We start from the raw sequence: 24,773 nt of genomic DNA, 5'->3' as shown, positions 1-24,773 counted from the left end.
TGGTAAAATACCTTTAGCAGACCTTGGGGCAGTACATACATTCATAATCCTTTTTATTCTTCAGTAAATCTAATTGTGTCTCTACAAATACTACAGATTCATGCATTGTATTGCAGTTTTTGATATTCTGCGCCACCTTGTTTTTATGGATGACCTAGTATGGGTTTTAATAAGATTTTCTATGTGAAAAACACTTCTTACCCTCAGAAAACACAAAAACAAATATCTTTTATTATATCACTCAAATCTCCAAGTAAATCTGAACACATTATATCTAAGAGTACAATATTCAGATCATCACACTGTTAATAATGGTTAACCAAATGGTTTCATGAAGAAACTGTGATCATTTAAACTTAAGTTATGCATTTGAAATGGTAGCCTGTAATTTTGGTTTTTTAAAAATCCATTTTTTTTCCTTCTGTGTTGTATTTTTTGCCTTGTTATTATTTTGGTGCAGTAATATTTCTTGTGCATGTTCTCTCCGTGTTGGCCTGGGTTTCCTCCGGGTGCTCCGGTTTCCCTCACAAGTCTAAAAACGTGCTATAGGTGAATTGAATAAGCTAAATTGTCCGTAGTGTATGTGTGTGAATGAGAGTGGATGGGTGTTTCCCAGTGATGGGTTGCAGCTGGAAGGGCATCCGCTGCTTAAAACATATGCTAGATAAGTTGGCGGTTCATTCTGCTGTGGCGACCCCAGATTAATAAAGGGACTAAGCCGAAAAGAAAATTAATGAATGAATGCATATTCCATGTTTATATTTTCTTTCTGTTTTGAACATAAGCCTGCCTAAAGGGACTATAAATAAAAATTAGCCAGTGTTGGTTAAATCTGGAATGTTTAACATGTTGTTTGTACAATTAATGTTGTCTTTTATTTAATATATATTAAAAAAATGAAAAATCATACATTTAAAAACTCTTCACATCAAGAAAACTGATCCAGAACTGGTTAACCCTTATGTGCTGTTGGGGATGTTTTCATCTACTCTGGGGTAATTTTGTGTCTTAATTTGAGCATAACTTTTTCTGTGTTTCAGCCAGCAGAATGATTTTCGGTGACATTTCTTATTTTGACACATATTTCAAGAAAATGCTTTGAATTAAAAAAAAAATTAAAACTTAACAATACACTCATGGCAAATTTACTACCTTTTTGGTTATGTTAGTGATGAAAGCATCCACTGAATTAAACTGCTGTAAAAATGCGTCAGATTAATACTTTTTTCTAATCTTTTTTTGCATAAATCTGTTAATTAACCTCAGTCCTGATCAAAAACACTAAATTGTTTAGAAAATTAAAAGATTTTAATTCTTTAATTGCCAAATTCATAAATGATTTCACTGATTTTGTGAAAAAAACACACAAAATGACGTATTTTCAATATAAAAAGTAATTGTGGACTGTTTTTTTTTTACCTTTTTATCAAAGTCTTAGACATATGAAGCAACATTGGCTTTGATGCATTGTTTTTGATAAATTTTCATTCTTTTACTTCCTTAATTTACTGTTGGTGGCTGTTTTTGCCCATTGACTTCCATTCCCAGCTAGCAAAATTCATGTGGCTCAAATTCTGCCCACACCAGACACTTGCATCCGGCCCACATACCGCAAGGAATGATGGCACTTGGGCAATCCACTCCTGTTTGCCAGATCTGGGCCTCAATTAAGCCATAGCAATATCACATATCAGCCAGAATTCAACCAAATGAACCAGAACCAACTCTTTTTTGCACCACAGTTTGCTTTAATTCTGGCCTAGATCCGGCCCACACCAGACACTTACATCTGGACCACATACTGAATGGAAAGATGGCTCTAGGGTGGTCCACTCCTGTTTGTCACATCTGGGTCAGAAATAAGCCAAAGCAAAAGCAGAATTCAACCAAATGAACCAGAACTGACCCGATTATGGGCCACAATTTGCTTTTATTCTGGCCCAGATCTGGCCTACACCTTACACTTGCTGGGTGTAACAAAGTACAAAAATCCCAGCATGCATTATGAATACATTCTATAGCTTATTGATGCTACAGAATGCTGCTGTTTATGTTGACATTGTTGATTTTGTCACTTTTAGTATCCTGTTTGTGATGTTTGTGAGTTTTGTTCATTTTGTTAATTGTCACCGTTGTTGAGGTTCATACGCTGATTATTGATGTCTCTGTGAGCAGAAGTTGAATCATGGAATTTTTTGGGATTATAACCCTTCATAATTCTGTGGCATGTGCAAACATGTTATTATGTCACTTCTAATAAGGGATTAAACATTGGTTAACATCAGTGAATTATATTATTTCATCGCATGTTGTGCCTCACTTTATTTTATTGTTTATTTTTTTTACTTGGCTTGTTTGCTGTAATGAATAAACTTTTCAAGCAAAGTTCTTAAAAGTTACAGCAGCCCAAAAGAAAATTTATATTAAGAGATTCAGGGCTATGAGCCCAAAGCAAACACTTTTCTACATGATGTTGACTTTAGTCTATGTGGTCCACATATGTTTTAAGATAACTGGGCCACATTTGCCATATCTTTTCTGGGCCGCTTTAGGCTCACAGTCACATTACCCAGAGCTAACTGTGCCAAATATTCGCCAAAAGTGGTCCACATATGTTTTAAGATAACTAGGCCACATTTTCTACATCTTCTCTGGGCCACTATAGGCTAACGGCTATTAGCCAGAGTTTACTGTGCTGAATATTTGCCAAAAGTGGCCCACATATGTTATAAAATAACTAGGCCACATTTGCTATATTTTCTCTGGGCCACATTAGGCTCAGGGCCGCTTAGCCAGAGTTTACTGTGCCGAATATTTGCCAAAAGTGGCCCACATGTGTTTTAAAACAACTGGGCCACATTTGCCATATCTTCTCTGGGCCGCTTTAGGCTCACAGTCACATTACCCAGAGTTAACTGTGCCAAATATTCGCCAAAAGTGGTCCACATATGTTTTAAGATAAATGGGCCACATTTTCTACATCTTCTCCGGGCCACTATAGGCTAACGGCTGCATTAGCCAGAGCTTACTGTGCCGAATATTTGCCAAAAGTGGCCCACATATGTTTTAAGATAACTGGGCCACATTTGCCATATCTTCTCTGGACCGCTTTAGGCTCACAGTCACATTACCCAGAGCTAACTGTGCCAAATATTCGCCAAAAGTGGTCCACAAATGTTTTAAGATAAATGGGCCACATTTTTTACATCTTCTCCGGGCCACTATAGGCTAACGGCTGCATTAGCCAGAGTTTACTGTGCCGAATATTTGCCAAAAATGGCCCACATATGTTATAAAATAACTGGGCCACATTAGGCTCAAAGCCGCAATAGCCAGAGCTTACTGTGCCTAATATTTGCCAAAAGTGGCTCACATAAGTCTGAAGATAACCGGGCCACATTTGCACTTACACATGTGAGCCACTTTAGGTTTAGACCCAGATTACCCTTAAATGACTATGCCACAATTTTGCCAACTGTGGCCCACATTTGTCCTCCATCATTTGGGCCAAATTTATCATTTTCCACATGGGTCACATTAGGCTCACATTCAGATTACATTTCGCCATAAATGCCAAATCTTTGCCCCCCCCCCTTTGCCATTGTACAGGTGGGCCACTTCACTTTATTTTGTCTGGGCCGAAGGAATACCACCAGTGCCGCATAACTGCCTAAATTGGCCCACGTTCGCATGCTATCTGGGTTATAGCCACATTTTTTTGATTGCAAAACCATGACACCAAATAATCATGCATATTTGATTGTTGATGGTTTTCCCTGTTGGGAAGAGGTAAAATTTGTAATTTTGTAAACTGTTGATTATCAGTTGGCACCATTAACCCTTTAGATGGGCCTGAGCAAAATAAGCTTAGTTTCTGGATTTTATATGAAGTAAAACAGCAAATTAAAGTGTGTGTCTGTGAAAGTGTGAGAGTGACCTTTGCACACATACCTTGATGTGTCTGGGAAAATCAAAATATGCATCTCTGCTCTCAGAATTACATGGAGTAAACAAAAACAAAGACTGTGTATTTATACATTATCAAATGTGCTTATAATGGAAGTCAATGAGGCAAAAACAGCCACCAACAGTAAATTAGGGAGAAAAAAATTAAATCTAACAATGTTTCAAATCTAATGATGTTACTAATCATTCACATGTCCAAGACTGTGATAATATGTAAAAAAAAAAATAAAAATCCAGTCCACAATTGTTATATTGAAAATACATCATTTTGTGTGGTTTTTGTTCACTTAATCAGAGACATCATTTGTCCTGTAATTTTCTAAACAATTTATTAGTTTTGATCAGGACTGAGGTTGATTAACAGATTTATGCAAAACAAAAACAGAACAAAAATAATTACCTGATGCATTTTTACTGCAGTTTAATTCAGTGGATGATTTAATCCCGAACATAACAAAAGGCTAGTACATCTGAACAGTGCACAAGGGTTAAAACATAATTATTCTATGGCATCACAACAAAAATGGGATTTGGAAGCTTTATTTATAAAAGTAAACATGCCCAAAACTGTACATTCTGTTATCCTTTACTCACAAAAGAATCTATTTAAGGAAAGCTGCCTTAAACCCTTGCCTTGACTGCATGTTTGTTTTTGCCCTACTATGAAAGCTTTTTTCAAAATATTTTCTTGAGTGTTCAACAAAAGAAAGAAACTCATAAAGGTTTGAGGGAGAGTAAATTATGAGTACATTTTTATTTATGGGTGAACTATTCCTAGCAGTACAGTTTTATAGGCTTTTATCTCAATACTATATTTAATATTTCCTTCAGTCGGCATGTTTGTTAAGAAGGATAATCTGCAAGTGCATGGTGTGAATTCACTGTATGTGTTGAGTCTTTGAGCCGGACCTGACACCCCTCTGCTTGTGTAATGGATTCCCACAGGGTAAATTTAGCACCCTGCTAGACTTTGGTTATTTAATAAAAGTCCTTCCTGACTGTAGAGAATACAAATCTGGGGTCCCTCAGGCAGAAATGAAGCTTTAAGCTGAACATGTTTATGTTAACATGATAAATGAGATGGACCACCAGCACTCAGAAAGGTTTATTTTACAAGAAGCTGAACTGGTTTGATACATTACAAGCTTATTCATAGTGAATTCTCTACCTAAATGTGAAAGAGAGCATTCCCAGTTTGATAAACTGTAGGTAAACCTTCTTCCTTGGGTGCTTTAAAAGAACACTCGACTTATTTTTGGGAACCGGCTCGTTTTACAATTAACCTAAAATTGAGTTTTAAAAATATTAATTTACCTAACGGAGCACTTTTAGCTTAGCTTAGCATAAATCATTGAATCAGATTAGACCGTTAGCATCTCTCTCAAAAACGTCAAAAAGGAAAATGTCTCTCATGAATTTCATTTTCCTATTTAAGGCTTGACTCTATAAAATATCATTGCGCCTGCTGCAGATATGTTATGGCAGCAAAGTTCCTTGATTATTACTTCAGAATGAGAGTACAGTGCTCAGCATAATTGAGTACACCCAGTATTGAGTACAGGCAATGTATCTTGGAGCATTTAAACAAAACAGATTTATTAAACAGATATATTTATGAAAATAATATTTTAGTCACCAAACATATTTAAAAATTGAGAGATAATACAGTTAAAATCAAGCAAAATGTTGCAAAAAAAATTACAACCTACACAATTTCAGCTAAATTTTTTAATTAATTTGCTTCTCTTGATTTTTCCTCTTTTTTAAATTTGTATTTAATATTTTTCTATAAAAATATACATTTGGCTGTAGTAGTTTTTGGACCATTATAGTAAGTTATTTTGTTATATAAGCTCCAGATTTGACTTCAATACTGCCTAATCTAATGTATATGCACAAAAATAATATTGTATAGCTTCCTATTAAAAACATGAATTTTAAAAGAGAGATTTGTGAGGGGTGTACTTATATATGCTGAGCACTGTATAGTTCCTAACCATATTGACCTAGAAAATAGTTTGTAATAATGAAATTAACTTTTCGTTTTCTGTTTGTCTTCGTTACACCATGTAACTACAAAAAAGTCAAGCTTTAAATAGGAAAATTATCAAAACAAAACAAAATTTTTGAACCAGATGCTAACGATCCAATCTGATTCAATGAATAATGCTAAGCTAAGCTAAAGGGCTCCCTCCAGACCTGGGCCCAGGTTTTCAAAAGTAATTGGGATTTTGTATCACAGATTGGATTAAATTTTGGAAATGGGTTTTTCAAAAGTAACAAAGGGATTTTTAATTAATATCAGACCATGTAATCCAATCTTACATTTGAGTTGGATCAAACCTGCCCAAACTCAATGTTTACTGATGATTAGGGCCAGACAAAATCTGCGGACATTTTTGCTACAGAATTTCTGCTGAGAATTTTGTAAAAAAAATTAATGCGGGATGATTTTAGCAGTATCATAACTAAAAACTTAATATATGAAATAAAAAACAACACACTTTTGAACTTTTATTTAATGTTTACAATGCAAATCCAATTAGATCCACTTATTTGATAAACAAAGCAAGTCTCTCATATATTGTCTCTCTACAAAAAGACAGAACATATTACCTTATAAACTGTATTGTAAATAAGACATATGGACATTTTAATATTACTATTATTATATCACAATAATATTACTGAAATTAATTTAAAAACTGGTTTTACACAATTTACACAAGTAAATACAGACTCGATGATGGATGGTGGGTTTTCTGCGGAAATCTGCGTATTTCAGTGTGCATTGAATCCGTGTGGGCCTACTGATGATATATAAATTCCTTCATATTTGGAGGGCCGGGCTTGTGCTTGCGTTCCAGCTTGCACGGTAAATAAACGGTCATGTGATGCATTTTGATTAGCGCTAGAAAGTAATCAAATCGTTTGTTACAACATCAAAACCCATTTTAAGCTTAAGGCCAGATAGTGAAGATAAGTGGCGAAACAAATCTCGCAGAGCCTTTATCTTAATGTCATTATTGCTAAATACCCGTCATAATTTAGAATTTATTTTATTACATTTTTTAGGACTTAATTTTATTGGTGTGTTGGCCAATTTAAAGGCTAAGTATGTACCTAGGCCTATTTAGAGTGCTGAGATGTTACGATGTTGCAGAGCACTTATTTTATTTCTTTGTTCCAACTTTTAAGTGGCCTATAGCCTACATTTGTTATGAATAAATTATGTTAAAACACGTATAAACTACTCATACTTAAAAAAAAATATTTGAATAATGTCTGGCTGTAAACAGGTTCGGGTTTTTAAAAATCTGTCAATCAAAATGTACTTGTCGGACTCTGGCGGAATTCTGATGGGCTCTGGCCCTGTTGGGCCTAACATTTATCGCATGATTACAGCTCTAATTTAAGATTAAGATAAAGGCTCTGCGGGATTTGTTTCGCAACTTCTCTTCACAATCGGGCCTTAAGGCGACAGTGAAGCCTATGTTCCTTTAAAAAACAAAAAAGTAAGATAGATCAGTTAATCCTGGATAGCAAAACACGGATTTCCAAATCTGAACCAATTTCATCCAAAAAAAACTGAGCCCTGGAGATTGGCTTAATAATTTCAAAAATGGTAAAACTCAACTATTTTTTGAGGAGTTGCAAAATTAGCCAAAAAATGTGAAGTGTTCCTTTAAGTAAAACAGGCATGTTTAGCTTGTTGTCCCTTTCTCCACATTCAGTTTCCTTTAGCATGCAGGTGTGTCGTCAGAAAGGTAAAGGTTAAAGATCATGATGGTGGATCATGACATTCCCCTCATCTGACAGGGTGAGCTGAGCCACCTGACGCACAGTGGAGATCTTCCTCACTGCTTTCTTGAGCATCACCTTAAAATCTTTTGATTCAAGCCTGTAAGACAGAAAGACAAAGAGGGAAACACCATCTTAGTTGATCAAACACATCAAATTACATCACATTATAAAAAAAAAACAACAACAAAAAGGAGATTTTGTGTTTAAGTATACATACTTGAAGGGATAGTTCACCCAAAAATAAACTACTTAATCATTTACTCACAATTGACACCAGTTTTAGTTCTGTTCAACTCAAAAGATATTTTGACGAATGTTGTAAAATGATAATCTTATTTTGTTTTCAACATGGCAAACTAAAACTAAACACAAACTAAAAGCTCAAACTGGTTTGTAAGATAACGGTAGGTAAATGATGGCAGAATTTTTTATTTTTTAGTGAACTACCCCTGTAATTTAACCAATATATGTTAATCACACTGGATAAAAAATGTAAAAACATTGACACATCACATTACATTCACAAACTATGTGGAAATATATGAAATACAACTAATTTTATTACAGGAGGGCTAATATGTTTTGGAATATTTTCATACCAAACCATGAACAAATGTGGACAATATGAAAAAGTTACACTAATGTCACATCTGAGGTTTATGATTGATTGATGATTTATTTATTTATTCATTAAAAAAAACATTTACATTGTCTCATTCACTAATTTATTTTCTTTTCGGCTTAGTCCCTTTATTAATCAGGGGTTGCCACAGCGGAATGAATCGCCAACTTATCCAGCACATGTTTTTGCAGCGGATGCCCTTCCAGCTGCAACCCAATACTGGGAAACATTATGTCTCATATGAAAGCAAGAAAAATATCTAAATGTGAATATATAAATAAATAAATATAGTTTTGGCCTACGTTAAGACATGAAACATAAAACACTGAGAACAAACAAGACATTCAGAGCATGACAGAACACACAAGCAGAAACATAACAGCATGCCAAACATAGCCGACGATCCATTTTGAAAATCTGAGGAGTGCCATCCAATCTGAAAGGAGAGAGCTTTTATAACCACTATCTTAGGCAAGTCACAAATCTTCAAGACCAAAAATATCTAATAGGGGTACAGAGTTACCAGACATCACCAAATCACACACAATTTCTTTCATTTCGATTTAAGGTCTACTGATTTCTAAGCTGACAATCAACAGAAATGAAACAAATAAAAAGATGACACCGTAGTATCGTTTGAGAAACATTACTTGAAAGTAGAAGAACTGAGTCTTGTTTATGGTTGGAGAATGAAGCCCAACCGAAATGAGGAAAAATTGGCAACAGCTTCCCACACTGACTCTTCATGCCCCGTCCTCCCCCAACCTCTCTGTGCCACATCGAGTAATGTTATACATTCTCCATGCATAACATTACCTCAGTTTTTCTTCTTTGCAAGCTGTGCTTCTGCTTTCCGCTTCTTGTACGCGGCTATCTCCTCCATCTGCAAGCCATGAGCCATTTGCCTGAAAAATACATTGGAGAAGATAAACAAGAAGACAGACACACACTGCGGGACACAGGCCAGGGAAAGGCCTCCTCTTACCCTGACTTGAGCACGGGCGGCATGGGCAGCGGTTTGGTGAAGCCGTCCCTCCCGGTCAGCCAGTAGGTTTCTTCTATACGCTTGCCCTGTAGAGAAGCACAATGCAAATACAGTCCATTCAGATGACCGTTACATCCAATCTGGTGATCCTTTGTGATACTACAGCAAGCATGCATGTGTGTATTATGGAAAAACTGTGGTTAATTGTCCTAATAAACTCAAATTTGTTCATATAACGCATACACATAATAATGTAATCCAGTTAAGCAGCAAAGCTTACTTTGATTATTAGGAACAGGTATATTGTACTACATAATGTAGTGTTTGGCAAAAAGAAAGCCCCGCCCCCTACTCAATATTCCATTGTAGTTGAAACTAGATCAGCTTATTGAAATAAAAGTCTCAGCAATTTGTAGTTCATGCAGACTTTATGGTCAATCTTTTTATCAATTATATGGAGTATATTGCAGTCATTTGCTAAAATCATTTAAATTCATTTTTTTTCCTCATTAATGTACCCACAGCACCCCATATTGACAGAAAAACCCAGAATTGTTGACATTTGTGCAGATTAATTAAAAAAGAAAAACTGAGAAATCACATGGTCTTAAGTATTCAGACCCTTTGCTCATAAATTTGACTCAGCTGCTGTCCATTTCTTCAGATCATCTTTGAGATGGTTCTACACCTTCATTTGAGTCCAGCTGTGTTCGATTATACTGATTTGACTTGATTAGGAAAGCCACGCCCCTGTCTATATAAGACCTTACAGCTCACAATGCATGTCAGAGCAAATGAGAATCATGAGGTCAAAGGAACTGCCTGGAGAGCTCAGAGACAGATTTGTGGCAAGGTACAGATTTGGCCAAGCTTACAAAAAATTCTGCTGCACTTTAGATTCCCAAGAGCACAGTGGCCTCCGTAGTCCTTACATATTTGGGATGATCCGAACCCTTCCTAGAGCTGGCCGTCCAGCCAAACTGAGCCATCAGGGGAGAAAAGCCTTGTTGAGAGATGTAAAGAAGAGCCCAAAGATCACTGTGGCTGAGCTCCTGAGATGCAGTTGGGAGATGAAAGAAAGTAGTAGAAAGTCAACCATCACTGCAGCCCTCCACCAGTTGGGGCTTTATGGCAGAGTGGCCCTACGGAGGCCTCTCGACAGTGCAAGACACATGGCAGCTTGTCTGAAGGACTCCAAGATGGTGAGAAATAAGATTCTCTGGTCTGATGAGACCAAGATAGAACTTTTCGGCCAGGCACCAGGCACTGCTCCTCTCCTGTCCAATACAGTCCCAACAGTGAAGCAAGGTGATGGCAGCATCATGCTGTGGGGATGTTTTTCAGCTGTAGAGACAGGATGACTGGTTGCAATCGGGGGAAAGATGAATGTGGCCAAGTACAGGAATATCCTGGATAAAAATCTTCTCCAGTGCTCAGGACCTCAGACTGGGCCGAAGGTTTACCTTCCAACAAGACAATGACCCTAAGCACACAGCTAAATTTATGTAGAAGTGGCTTCACATCAACTTCATAACTGTTCTTGAATGACCCAGCCAGAGCCCTGACTTGAATCCAATTGAGCATCTCTGGAGAGACCTAAAAATGGCTGTCCAACAACGTTTACTATCCAACCTGACAAAACTGGAGAGGATCCCCAAATCCAGGTGTGAAAAACTTGTTGCATATTTTCCAAAAAAGACTCATGGCTGTATTCGATTAAAAGGATATGTCTACTAAATACTGAGCAAAAGATCTGAATACTTAAACCTGGTTTATACTTCTGCGTCAAGTGATCGGCGTGACCTACGGCGCAAGCCTTGCACGTAGCCATGCATTTATACTTCTGCGCGCTGTTTCTGTTGCTCTGCAATACACTTCCGAAATGCTAGCTGGCAGTAAGTGTCGATGTTCCTCTGTGTCGAGTTCCATCGCTGGTGTTTTGTTTTTTTCTGAACGCTTCCTTAATGTACAACTGGCTCAAATTCACTCATTTTGAGGCGGGAACCCGCAGACTTGCAACAACTTTAATCATAAGGTGAACACAAAACAGCAGTCTCCATCCGGAGCTCCTTCATGGGACTCCACACTTGTAAACACCCGCTGCATCATGCTCGCGAGGATCTCACCTCTGCCCACACTCGTCAGCCCAACCAAGCCGACCAATCACAGAGCTTGCGCTATGCGTACCCGTTACATTTTTTGAGAGGTGTGCATCAGTGACGCCGGCCGGCTATGTGTTCACGCATAGGCTGCGCCGTAGCATACGCGTGCGCTTGACGCAGAAGTATAAATCAGCCTTTCATAAATCAGTTTCTTTTTTAATAAATCGGCAAAAATGTCAACACTCCAGTCTGTATTTTGCACTGTCTGGAGCCAGCACCTAAGTTTTTCACTCATCACAGTATATAAATATGATTTGATTAGGTTTTTCTGTCAATATGGGGTGCTGTGTGTACATTGAGGAAAAAACGAACTTTAATGATTTTAGCCAATGGCTGCAATATAACAAAGAGTGAAAAATTTAAGGGGGTCTGAATGCTTTCTGTACCCACTGTGTAAATAAGTTTTCGACCCTCTATAGAATAAACCAAGATGATCCAATAACTTGCAAGTTAAAAAAATGGGAAGGTTTTTTTACAGTAATGTTTCATTTTTTTGCATGTTTGATTAAATAAATGCAAATTTTGTAAGCAAAAGCAAACACATGCTTGCTGACTCCTGTTTCATAAACGTAATTTAGAAAAAGCAGGAATTAAAGTCAAAACCTAGCTTCAATGAGCCGAACTAAACGTCTACGCTTAAATTGGTTCTATAACAGCAAGTTGAAGATCATTTGATCTAACTAATCTGAGTTCAGTTTAAATAATCTAGATAACTGCTCGTGCACGTTACTGTCGTGAAACCCTGAAGGTAGACTATAGATACATCGATTATGTTGTGTACTACTAGGCAACTGCGAGAAATGAAACCGCTCTGAAATGAGACACATCTATGTTCACAGCCATGTTTGCTTTTAGAGTTCAAACGTATAATAATTTAAACATATTCATCAAAAACTACAGCTTGTAACTGTCACGGATTGGTCAGGCTCTCACGATCCCCACTCACGAAGATCACCATCACCTGACTTCTAATGAGCACACAGCTGCATCACATTCACGAGCACCAGATAAAAGCACAGCACTCCAGTCGCTCATTGTCCGGGCTCGTCTCGACGAAAGCGGACAACTGAGCGACCACTCAGCGTAGTCATCCTCAGCTAAACAAACGATTTACTTACCTGTTCTCTTTGTATTCCTCCCTAGTCTTCCTGGTCCTCCCGTATCGTCCTGTCTTCCAGTCCTTCCAAGTCTGTGTCATCCTCTGTCAGCTGTATCTGGTGTGTGCTGTCCATCCTCGTGTATTCCTGTTACCCAGCCACGGAGGAGAAGACCCCAACATCATTCCTGATCCTCCTGGCTATCCTTCATGTGCTCCTTGTTGTCATTCAATAAACACCCTAACGTTTCCTTACCTCTGTCTCCTGTCCGCTTCATAACAGAAGCCCGGACCTTTAACGACGACAACATGAGCACCCCCGATCACTTTCAAGAGCTGGTGGACCAGTTGAAGCGGATTCTACAGCCACCAGCTCCACTTTCCAACGCACCACCAGCACCGAGCACTTCCGCCTCCACAGTTTCTTCTTCGGCCCTTCCTTCCAGTCCCATGGCCCGACCAGCGCCCTACTCAGGCGGAGCGGGGGAGTGCAATGGTTTTCTGTTACAATGTTCCCTCATATTCGAAATGCAACCTTCTCTATATCCCACAGATAAGTCAAAGATCGCCTACATCGTATCTCTACTCTCTGGACCTGCACTTAAATGGGCTGAGACGATCTGGAACCAAGCCGGGCCGGTCATGAATTCCATCACTACCTTCACGGAGTATTTCAAAGAGGTGTTTGGACGTTCTGATGGGGAAGTAGCCGCTGGAGAGCAGCTGTATCATCTAAGCAAGGTACTCTATTTACACAGGAATATGCTCTCCGGTTTCGCACTCTAGCAGCTGCAAGTGGATGGAATGAGAGATCGTTGTTGACCACGTACCGGCTCGGCTTGGAACCCACTCTCCGAATCCAACTGGCCACATTAGATGATACAATGGGTCTGGAGAGATTCATCCAACATTCTCTCCGATGTTCCGATCGTCTTCGTTCCTATCAACAGGACACCATCACCCCCTCGTCTGCACTCCTCCAATCGCCTGAGTCAACAGCCTCTCCAGAACCAGAACCCATGATAATAGAGTCTGGAAGACTGACATCAGCGGAACGACAGAGGAGGCTGACCCGGGGTCTGTGTCTATACTGCGGTGTCAGTGGACACACCCGTATGGAGTGTCCCCTTCGTCCCATTCGGACTTCAGTGAGTGTATTCAGTACGAATATTGAACAATGTAAACCACTTACTACCACCGTACAAATAACTACTGCCTCTATTTCTCTCCTTGTCCACAGCCCTCATCGACTCCGGGTCAGCAGGGAACTTCATCTCCCAATCCCTCTGTCGTCAACTCCACCTCCGTACTGAGGCGTCCTCGCATATATACCAGATACAACCGATAACCCAGTGCACTCGATCTTCGACCCGTATCCATCGACAATGCGAAGACATCCTTCTTCAAGTGGGGGTGTTACATCAAGAGAGGATTCAATTTCTGGTTCTGGAGGGTGCAAATATGGACATCATTCTAGGGCGCCCGTGGCTGGTGAAGCACGATCCCATCATCTCTTGGGGCACAGGAGAGATAAAGAAATGGGGATCTGGATGTACACCTGCCTGTTTTCCAAATCTCCCTCTTCAAGGTCGGAACCCCCATTTCTTTGTTTGCAACATCGGTCGAGAGCCCTCCTGAGAAGCAGTCTATCCACATTCCTAAGGAGTACAGCTCCTTTCATGATGTCTTCTGCCCCAAGAGAGCTTCCCAGCTACCGCCGCATCGGCCATGGGACTGCGCGATCGACCTAGTTCCAGATGCCCAGTTGCCAAGAGGTAGGATCTACCCGCTCTCGCTTCCAGAGAATCAGGCAATGGAAGATTACATAAGGGAGGCTCTGAGTCAGGGGTACATACGTCACTCAAAATCACCAGCCGCCTCAAGCTTCTTCTTTGTGGCCAAGAAGGACGGAGGGCTGCGTCCATGCATCGACTACAGGGTCCTAAATAACGGTACAGTAAAATACCGATATCCCCTTCCTCTGGTACCAGCCGCTTTGGAACAGCTCCGAGAAGCTAAAGTCTTCACTAAATTGGACCTCCGCAGCGCGTATAATCTGATAAGAATACGTGAGGGGGACCAATGGAAGACAGCATTCGTGACCCCTACTGGCCACTATGAATATGAGGTCATGCCTTACGGTCTGGTCAACGCCCCCTCCGTATTCCAAAACTTCATTCATGAAGTCCTCCGGGAGTTTCTTCACCACTGTGTAATAGTGTACATAGATGACATCCTCATTTACTCCCGGAGTGAGGCCGAACATCGCCAACACGTTGCGGAGGTCCTACACACATTGAGAGAACATCACCTCTACCTCAAAGCGGAGAAATGCTCATTCCACCAGAAGTCGATTCATTTCCTGGGATACATCATTGACCAAACCGGTATACGTATGGATGGGAAGAAAATTGAGGCTGTTCTATCCTGGTCAGAACCCACTTCCATTAAGGAGCTCCAGAGGTTTCTTGGGTTTGCTAACTTTTATAGACGATTTATCAAGGACTACAGCAGGATTACATCACCTCTCACTAATCTCCTCAAGGGTAAACCCAAAGGACTGGAGTGGACCAAAGAAGCAGCCGCAGCCTTCCGCCTTCTTAAGAAGGAGTTCACAAGGGCCCCACTCCTGACTCATCCTGACCCAAATCTTCCTTTCGTGGTGGAAGTGGACGCATCCACCACCGGCGTCGGGGCAGTATTATCTCAACATCATGATACACCGCCCCGACTGCATCCCTGTGCCTATTTCTCTCGGAAGTTGAGCCCGGCGGAGCAGAATTACAGCATAGGAGACAGGGAGCTTCTAGCAATCAAGCTAGCCTTGGAGGAGTGGCGTCACTGGTTGGAGGGAGCCAAACATCCGTTCCAGGTGATCACAGATCACAAAAACCTCCAGTACATCAAAGAGGCCAAGAGACTATGTCCACGTCAAGCCAGATGGTCACTTTTCTTCTCACGTTTTGATTTCTCCATTTCCTATCGTCCAGGACCCAAGAATCTAAGAGCAGACGCTCTCTCTCGTTTACACGAGCATCACGATCATGAAGAACTCCCAACGAAGATTCTTCCCGAACACATCTCCATTTGTCCGATCACCTGGAACGCTCCTCCAGTCGTTGCCACTCCGGAAGCTCCTGCTCCGCCGGGATGCCCTCCTCATCGGCAGTTCATACCACCTGAACACCGGGTAGATCTGATCCACTCCTTACATACCTCGCTAGGCACTGGACATCCAGGGATCAACAATACTCTCTCGCTAGTATCCCAACGATTCTGGTGGCCAAACATGGCAAGGGATGTGAGGCAATATGTTCAGGGCTGTAAGGACTGTGCCCAATCCAAGAGCCCACGTCATCTACCCGCTGGAAAGCTCCATCCCTTGCCGATTCCGAACCGTCCCTGGTCACACCTAGGAGTGGACTTTATCACTGACCTCCCTTCGTCAGAAGGTAATACCTGTATTCTAGTCATAGTAGATAGATTCTCAAAGTTTGTCAAACTAATCCCTCTGAAAGGTCTTCCCACAGCCTTTGAAACTGCCGACATATCTTTAATCAAGTCTTCAGGTCATTTGGTATTCCAGAAGATATTGTGTCGGACAGAGGTCCACAGTTCATCTCACGTCTATGGAAAGCCTTCTTCAAGCTCCTAGGTGTGGCCGTCAGCCTCTCTTCTGGATATCATCCCCAAACCAACGGGCAGACAGAGAGGAAGATTCAGGAGGTGGGACGGTTCCTGAGGACCTTCTGCAGTGGTCACCAGAACTCCTGGAGCCAGTATTTGGGCTGGGCAGAATATGCCCAAAATTCACTGCGGCAACCCTCCACCGGACTCACGCCATTCCAGTGCGTCCTGGGCTTCCAACCACCGCTCTTTCCCTGGGATGGCGAACCATCTGATGTCCCCGCAGTGGATCACTGGTTCCGGGAGAGCGAGAGAGTCTGGGACGAGGCTCATCAACATCTGCAGAGGCAGTCCGTCGAAGCAAGGTAACCGCCGATAGGAGAAGGTCTGAAGAACCCAGATACACACCCGGACAAAAGGTGTGGCTATCCACCCGGGACATACGCATGCGACTGCCCTCTCGCAAGTTAAGTCCCCGATTTGTTGGTCCCTTCACCATCGTGGAACAGGTTAACCCCGTCACCTACAAACTACAATTACCCTCTCACTACCGTATTCACCCTACATTCCACGTATCACTCCTGAAACCCTATCACGATCCTGTTCTTCCCTCCACAGAGCCTGACCACGAAGAGGAACCCCCTCCTCCACTGCTCCTAGAAGAAGGAGCCGTCTACGCAGTGAAGGAGATCTTGCGTTCCCGACGTCGTGGTGGCCAGTTGGAGTACCTGGTGGACTGGGAAGGGTACGGCCCCGAAGAAAGGACATGGGTTCCCAGAGCTGATATTCTCGATCCTAGTCTCATGGTGGAGTTTCATGAGAGCCACCCTGAGTTCCCAGCGCCTAGAGGCAGAGGGAGACCACCACGGCGTCGGAGGTGTCGGCCCTCAGGAGCGGGCCCTGGGGAGGGGGGTACTGTCACGGATTGGTCAGGCTCTCACGATCCCCACTCACGAAGATCACCATCACCTGACTTCTAATGAGCACACAGCTGCATCACATTCACGAGCACCAGATAAAAGCACAGCACTCCAGTCGCTCATTGTCCGGGCTCGTCTCGACGAAAGCGGACAACTGAGCGACCACTCAGCGTAGTCATCCTCAGCTAAACAAACGATTTACTTACCTGTTCTCTTTGTATTCCTCCCTAGTCTTCCTGGTCCTCCCGTATCGTCCTGTCTTCCAGTCCTTCCAAGTCTGTGTCATCCTCTGTCAGCTGTATCTGGTGTGTGCTGTCCATCCTCGTGTATTCCTGTTACCCAGCCACGGAGGAGAAGACCCCAACATCATTCCTGATCCTCCTGGCTATCCTTCATGTGCTCCTTGTTGTCATTCAATAAACACCCTAACGTTTCCTTACCTCTGTCTCCTGTCCGCTTCATAACAGTAACAAAGCAAGAGAGAAATTGCAGATTGCCTCAATAGGCAACATATGTAGTAATATGTTTTAAAATATTGGTCATTATTTAGACCTATTAATGTTATATTAAATGTTTGTCACAATACATTGAAATTGTGCTTCTGCTCGTGCGAGCGAGAGAGAGAGAGAGAGAGCGAGAGAGAGAGAATACGTGCTTAATGGAATTGTTGCTTGCAAGAAAAAGTTTGAATGCATTGCAGACTCACTGTAACATATAAAATGTGCTTAACGACAGCACATTAAGTTTAAAATATATAGCCAAGTATATATAGTATACAGCCTCACAGATCTCTCTTTTATTTTAATATTTTCTGCAGGATGCTTTGCAATATGTTTCTTCCTATACATTAAATATTCAATTCATTCATTCATTCATTTTCTTTTCAGCTTAGTCCCTTTATTAATCAGGGGTTGCCAGAGTGGAATGAATCTCCAACTTATCCAGCACATGTTTTATGCAGCGGATGCCCTTCCAGTCGCAGTCCTTTTATTAAACTGGGGTCGCCACAGCGGAATGAACCGCCAACTTCCAGCTGCAACCCATAACTGGGAAACATCCATACACACTCATTCACACACATACACTACGGACAATTTAGCCTACCCAATTCACCTGTATGTCTTTGAACTTGTGGGGGAAACCGGAGCACCCGGAGGAAACCCATGCAAACATGGGCAGAACATGCAAACTGTACACAGAAACGCCAACTGACCCAGCCGAGGCTTGAACCAGCGACCTTCTTGCTGTGAGGCGAACGTGCTACACACTGCGCCACCGTGCATAATTAACCCTTTTAAATTGCACTTAATACTTGTATCTTTTAAAATAGCTGGTTAAATATTACATGCTGTCAAAAAGAAACTAGATAGGTTATTAGAAATATGTTAAAACGTTTGTTTAAAATGTGTTGGAAAAAGGACCTTCTCTTCATTAAACGTCCTTTGGGAAAAATGTAAAAATAAATTAAAATTTCACAGGCTAACAATTAGTCTTCAACTGTACATTCCTGGTTGCAACTATGATTGGCTTCAATCTAATAACCTGCTCAAGAATTCTGGAGAGCACTCGTAATTAAAATAAATAAGATGAAACTATTAATTATAAAAAAGCTAAATAGTTTTTTTTTTTTTTTTGTGGCGATGGAAGATGGAATTTGTGGATTCAGATAAATGTTTAATAAACAAAACAGATATCATTGTAGACTGGCGTTGTAAATTAAACCCTGCTGTTTTATCATTTGTTTACATTTCTTAGCTTCTGTAAGCATGCAGCACTACAAAAATATATTGTGAAAGGCTTATGAAGTCAGTCAGTTGAACTATTTTTAATAATGTTGAACTGTATCTTTGGCTCTCTTAAAAGGAAATCTCAGAGCTCACCTTGAGTTCTGTCCTGGCTCTCAGCTCTACTTTGTACCCCAATTTCAGCTCCATCAGTATCTTCACTGTGCTTGAATGGACATGGATTCTGTATGCTGCAAACACACACACACACATTTGTCTAATTTTAAATTATTACCAGCAAAGCAAATTAAACAATTAAGGGCTTTCACCGAATTTAAAATATATATTTTTTAATCGCTTTCGTTCAATTGTGCACATTTAAAATAATCCAAAATTAATTGCTAGGTCAAATTTTCAAGTCATTTTGAAAATCTATCACCTATAGCGTTACGTTAAACTGACTTAAAACATCACATTGAATCTTGGGTTGTTAACAATTTAGGTGCAAAGGATGCAATCACAATTTTGCTTGGTGCATTCATGTAGTTTACTTGGCTTAGTTGTTTTGGTCCAGACCAAAAAAGAAAATATGTTATGATAAATGTGTTTAGATGTGGTTGCTTAGCATTCATAGTGTTCAGAACATACTGAACATAAAAAACATTGTGTTCTGGGCTAAATCCATTCGTTGTACGAGTATGCATGTGATGACCTTTTTATTAACGTTTATATAAAACATGTAAAGGATTCAAAACAGAAGAGAGATCAATCAGGTGATGCCATTTTTTGAACAGCAGTAATTGGCAACAGGTTAAAGTGATTGTACTTTCTGTCCTTATAAAGGTCCCATCTTGAAACTTCACACCGAATTTTTGGTATGTTTTGATGTTTTTGGTCCATTTTGCATGTACACTTACCAGCAACTTTATTAGGTACACCTGTCCAACTGCTCATTGACTTAAATTTCTGATCAGCCAATCACATGACAGCAACTCAATGCATTTAGGCATGTAGACATGGTCAAGACGATCAGCTGCAGTTCAAACCGAGCATCAGAATGGGAAAGAAAAGGGATTTAAGTGACTTTGAACGTGGCATGGTTGTTGGTGCCAGACAGGCTGGTCTGAGTATTTCAGAAACTGCTGATCTACTGGGATTTTCACGCACAACCATCTCTAGGGTTTACAGAGAATGGTCTGAAAAAGAGAAAATATCCAGTGAGCGGCAATTCTGTGGGCGCAAATGCCTTGTTGATGCCAGAGGTCAGAGGAGAATAGCCAGACTGGTTCCAGCTGATAGAAAAGCAACAGTAACTCAAATAACCACTCGTTACAACCGAGGTCTGCAGAAGAGGATCTCTGAATGCACAACACGTCCAACCTTGAGGCACAACCGAGTGCCACTTCTGACAGCTAAGAACAGGAAACTGAGGCTACAATTCCCACAGGCTCACCAAAATTGGACAATAGAAAATTAGAAAAACGTTGCCTGGTCTGATGAGTCTCGTTTTCTGCAGCGACATTTGGATGGTAGGGTCAAAATTTTGCCTTGTATCAATGGTTCAGGCTAATGATGTAATGGTGTGAAGGATATTTTCTTGGCACACTTTGGATCCATTAGTAACAATTGAGTATTGTGTCAACGCCACAATACTCAATTGTATTGTTGCTGACCATGTCCATCCCTTTATGATCACAGTATACCCATCTTCTGATGGCTACTTCCAGCAGGATAACACACCATGTCATAAAGCGCAAATCATCTCAGACTGGTTTCTTGAACATAACAATGAGTTCACTGTACTCAAATGGCCTTCACAGTCACCAGCTCTCAATCCAAATGAGCACCTTTCGGTTGTGGTGGAACGGGAGATTCACATCATGGATGTGCAGCCGACAAATCTGCAGCAACTGTGTGATGCAAACATGTCAATATGGAGCAAAATCTCTGAGGAATATTTCCAGTACCTTGTTGACTCTATGCCACGAAGGATTAAGGCAGTTCTGAAGGCAAAAGTGGGTCCAACCTGGTACTAGTAGGGTGAACCTAATAAAGTGGCTGGTAAGTGTATAGTGCAGCCAAACGTACCAAAGTTTGTTTATAAGTAGGCTCAATCACACCAATCGAACCTGACAAATGTGAACACAAGTGTCCCATGCTTACGCAGTCCTGTAGACTCCATTCTGGAGGCAGTGGTGACAGTGTCCCCGAACAGACAGTACCGCGGCATGGTCAAACCTACTACACCAGCCACACAGGGACCTAAAAAGACAGAATACAAATAATGAAGGAAACTATTTAAATACTTTAAATATTAACCAAGCAGCATGGATCAGCCTGACCTGTGTGAAGTCCTATTCGGATGCGGACCGGAACATCAGGCATATGTCTCATCCTGAAGGTGCCAACAGCACTCAAGATATCCAGGGCCATGTTTGCAATCTCAGCTGCATGTCGGTTCCCATTGGGAACGGGCACACCTGATGCCACCATGTAAGCATCACCGATGGTCTCCACCTGTAGGCAATAAAAACAGTTAGACATCCAAAAGTAAATTAAACATTTTTGAAGTTACACTGCATTCCATTGGGAAGGATTCATATCTGTGCCATCGCAAGTGATTGCTTTGAAGAGAATAGTGCATAGGGATGAGCCTTTCTGAATGGATGCAATCCCAATCAACCCAATACCAATCAACTTGTATGTGCAAAGGATAATGGGTGACCAAAGTTGTACCCTTGAAAATCCTTCCAAAGAGCCAATCCGATTACGAAGAGCCCTTCGAAGTGGCCAATTTTAAGCACTTCAGTTTGGAAAGATACTTTAATATGGCAGCCATGATAATTTTCACTCTGAAGTGCCCTTCAAAATGTTGTTAAAATCTTATGTGGAATACACAATTACACTCTAAAAAATGGGTAAAATATGTACAAATAGCACTTGGAAATGTTTTTTAATTCAGTGGTTGGGTGTTTAACAACCCATTAAACAACCCAAATGTAATTTCTGAGAGTAATGACAATAAATGAAACCAATGTCAAAGGACATGACGTTTTCACTGACTGCAAACAATAAAACTAATAAATGTAAAAATTTTTCCTAGTGTTACCTTGTAGACGTCATGATTGCCAATTACAGCATCAAAGGTTGTGTAAAGGTCATTAAGGAGGTCAACCACCTCAATGGGCTCGCTGTTGGCTGAGATCGTGGTGAAGCCAACAATATCACTGAAATAGAGACTGACGCTCTCAAAATGCTCTGGTTCAACTGTAGTGCCGAGCTTCAGAGCCTCTGCCACTGACCTACAGAAGATTAGATAACAAAAACAAAAACACACACACGCACACGCACACACACACACACACACACACACACATATATATATATATATACACACATACATACAGTTTTCTTATTTAGGACAACATAAATGTTTCAAACTATGTTGTTTTTTTAACAATGTAGTATATTTACTTATGTAATATACTGTTATTGTAAAATTTCCTGTCCTCTTTTAGGGCGATACGTTCTCCAGCAATAAATTTACAACATAGTTAGGTCCATAAATATTGGGACATCGACACAGTTCATTTTTGGCTCTATACACCAACACAATGGATTTGAAATTAAACAAGATGTGCTTTAACTGCAGGCTGTCAGCTTTAACTTGATGGTATTAACATTCAAATCAGGTGAACGCTGTAGGAATTACAACAGTTTGCATATGTGCCACCCACTTGTTAAGGGTCCAAAAGTAATGGGACAATTGGCTCTTAAGCTGTTCCATGGCCAGGTGTGTGTTATTCCCCTATTATTCAACTGTGGTGGACGACCAAAGAATTCTTTCCTTGGTAAAGAAAACACCTTTTACAACAGTTGGCCAGATAATGAACACTCTCCGGGAGATAGGTGTGTGTCAGAGTCAACAATCAAGAGAAGACTACACCAGAGTGAATAGAGAGGGTTCACCACAAGATGTAAATCATTGGTGAGTCTCGGAAACAGGAAAGCCAGATTAGAGTTAAAAAAGCCTTTATTGGTGCTGGAACAACATCCGATGGACAGATGAGATCAAGATCAATTTGTACCAGAGTGATGGGAAGAGAAGAGTATGGGAAGGAAATGAACTGCTTATGTTCCTAAGCAGTGAAGCATGGTAGTGACATGGTGTGGGCATGTATGGCTGTCAAGGGACCTGGTTCTCTTGTATTTATTGATGATGTGACTACTAACAGAAGCAGCAGGATGAATCCTGAAGTGTTACAGGCAATATTTGCTCATATTAAGCCAAATACTTCAGAACTCATTGGATGGTGCTTCACAGTGCAGATGGAGAATGACCCAAAGCTTACTGCAAAAGCAACCAAAGAGTTTTTGATGGGAAAGAAGTCGAATGTTATGCAATGGCCTAGTCAATCATCTGACCTGAATCCGATTTAGTATGCATTTCACTTGCTGAAGACAAAACTGAAGGCAAAATGTCCCAAGAACAAGCAGGATCTGAAAACAATTGCTGTAGGGGCCTGGCAGAGCATCACCAGGAATGAAACCCAGCGTCTGGCAATGTCTATGTGTTCCAGATTTCAGGCTGTAATTGACTGCATAGGATTTGCAACCAAGTATTAAAAAGTGAAAGTTTGATTTATAATTATTATTCTGTTCAATTACTTTTGGACCCTTAACAAGTGGGAGGCACATGTGCAAACTGTTGTAATTCCTACATTGTTCACCTGATTTGGATGTAAACACAGTCAAATTAAAGCTGACAGTCTGTAGTTAAAGCACATCTTGTTCGTTTCATTTCAAATCCAGTGTGTAGGTGTTTAGAGCCAAAAATATTAGAATTGTGTCAATATTCAAATATTTATGGACCTGACTGTATATACCACACTGCACACTTAAGACAAATATTAAACAACATTAATATTACTAAAAATTGTTTGAAATTAATCAAAAAGAGTATAGAATATGTCAGATGTAATCTGATGAGCTTTCTTTAACACATGAATTTCATACAAATTGGATAACCTCAGAATTTTCACCCCTAATACTTTGCTGCAAGTATTTAAAACCTTAGACAGTGAGTTCTTCTGTTTAACATTTAAAGAAGAAAACCAACAAATCAGTGAAAAGGTTCAAATTAATTCTCCATAGGTGTTATAAAAAGCAACCATCAGAGTCCTATCAATATCAAACCACTAATTTCTGCAGACAATAAAGTCTTTGTTGTCCTGTCCCACATAGTCTTTAAGTATTTTTTATTACAATTAAATTTATTATCAATAATACTACCTACACTTTCAGAAATAAATGTACAGGAGCTGTCATTGGGGCAATGTCCACCTGAAGGGTCCATAATGGTACCTCAAAGGTACTTTTTGGGTATTTGGGCACTAATATGTACCTTTGAGGTACCACTGTGGACTCTTTACACAGATACAAATATGTATCTTTTAAAAAGGTACTGCCCCAGTGACAGCTCCTGTACCTTTATTTCTGACAGTGTAGGTACTCATAACTTTCGACTAATTCAATCTGGAGGTTATCAACCATCATACCTGGAACTACTTCCTGCTATACGTCTCAGGTAAGCCTGGGACACACTGATCCGACATCAAAGAGCTAACGAAAAAACCAACTGTGATCACTGCCAAAAATGCTTTTGTCTTGTCTCTAGACCAAATATCTAAAATATTGTATTGTTTTTAGAAATAATGTGTAAAAATTCAGTGAGTTTTTCCTTAAAACAATCTAAATAATCTGCCAATGGGGTAAGCTAAATAAGATAACTTTTACCTGTGTTCTAGCAGTTTATTCATGTGCCTATATCTGATCTGGTCATGACATTACACATATCAGCTTATTTA

General features: G+C 40.4%; 1 protein-coding gene across 1 annotated transcript in view; it reads right to left on the bottom strand.

Moving 5' to 3' along the window:
- Positions 1–7,101: 7,101 nt before the first annotated feature.
- The window catches only part of gc2 (guanylyl cyclase 2), a 34,827-nt gene continuing 17,155 nt past the window's right edge, over positions 7,102–24,773 (bottom strand). The window contains exons 13-18 of the mRNA XM_056462129.1: positions 22,016–22,208; positions 21,249–21,423; positions 21,070–21,168; positions 19,063–19,157; positions 9,378–9,463; positions 7,102–7,867 (exon numbers count right to left, since the gene is read on the bottom strand). Coding sequence (XP_056318104.1) covers positions 7,741–7,867; positions 9,378–9,463; positions 19,063–19,157; positions 21,070–21,168; positions 21,249–21,423; positions 22,016–22,208 — 775 coding nt within the window. The 3' untranslated portion in view covers positions 7,102–7,740. The remainder of the gene's footprint in view (positions 7,868–9,377; positions 9,464–19,062; positions 19,158–21,069; positions 21,169–21,248; positions 21,424–22,015; positions 22,209–24,773) is intronic.

This window comes from Danio aesculapii, chromosome 7, assembly GCF_903798145.1.
Source record: "Danio aesculapii chromosome 7, fDanAes4.1, whole genome shotgun sequence".
NCBI lineage: Eukaryota > Metazoa > Chordata > Actinopteri > Cypriniformes > Danionidae > Danio > Danio aesculapii.
This window is presented reverse-complemented; position numbering and strand designations above follow the sequence as displayed.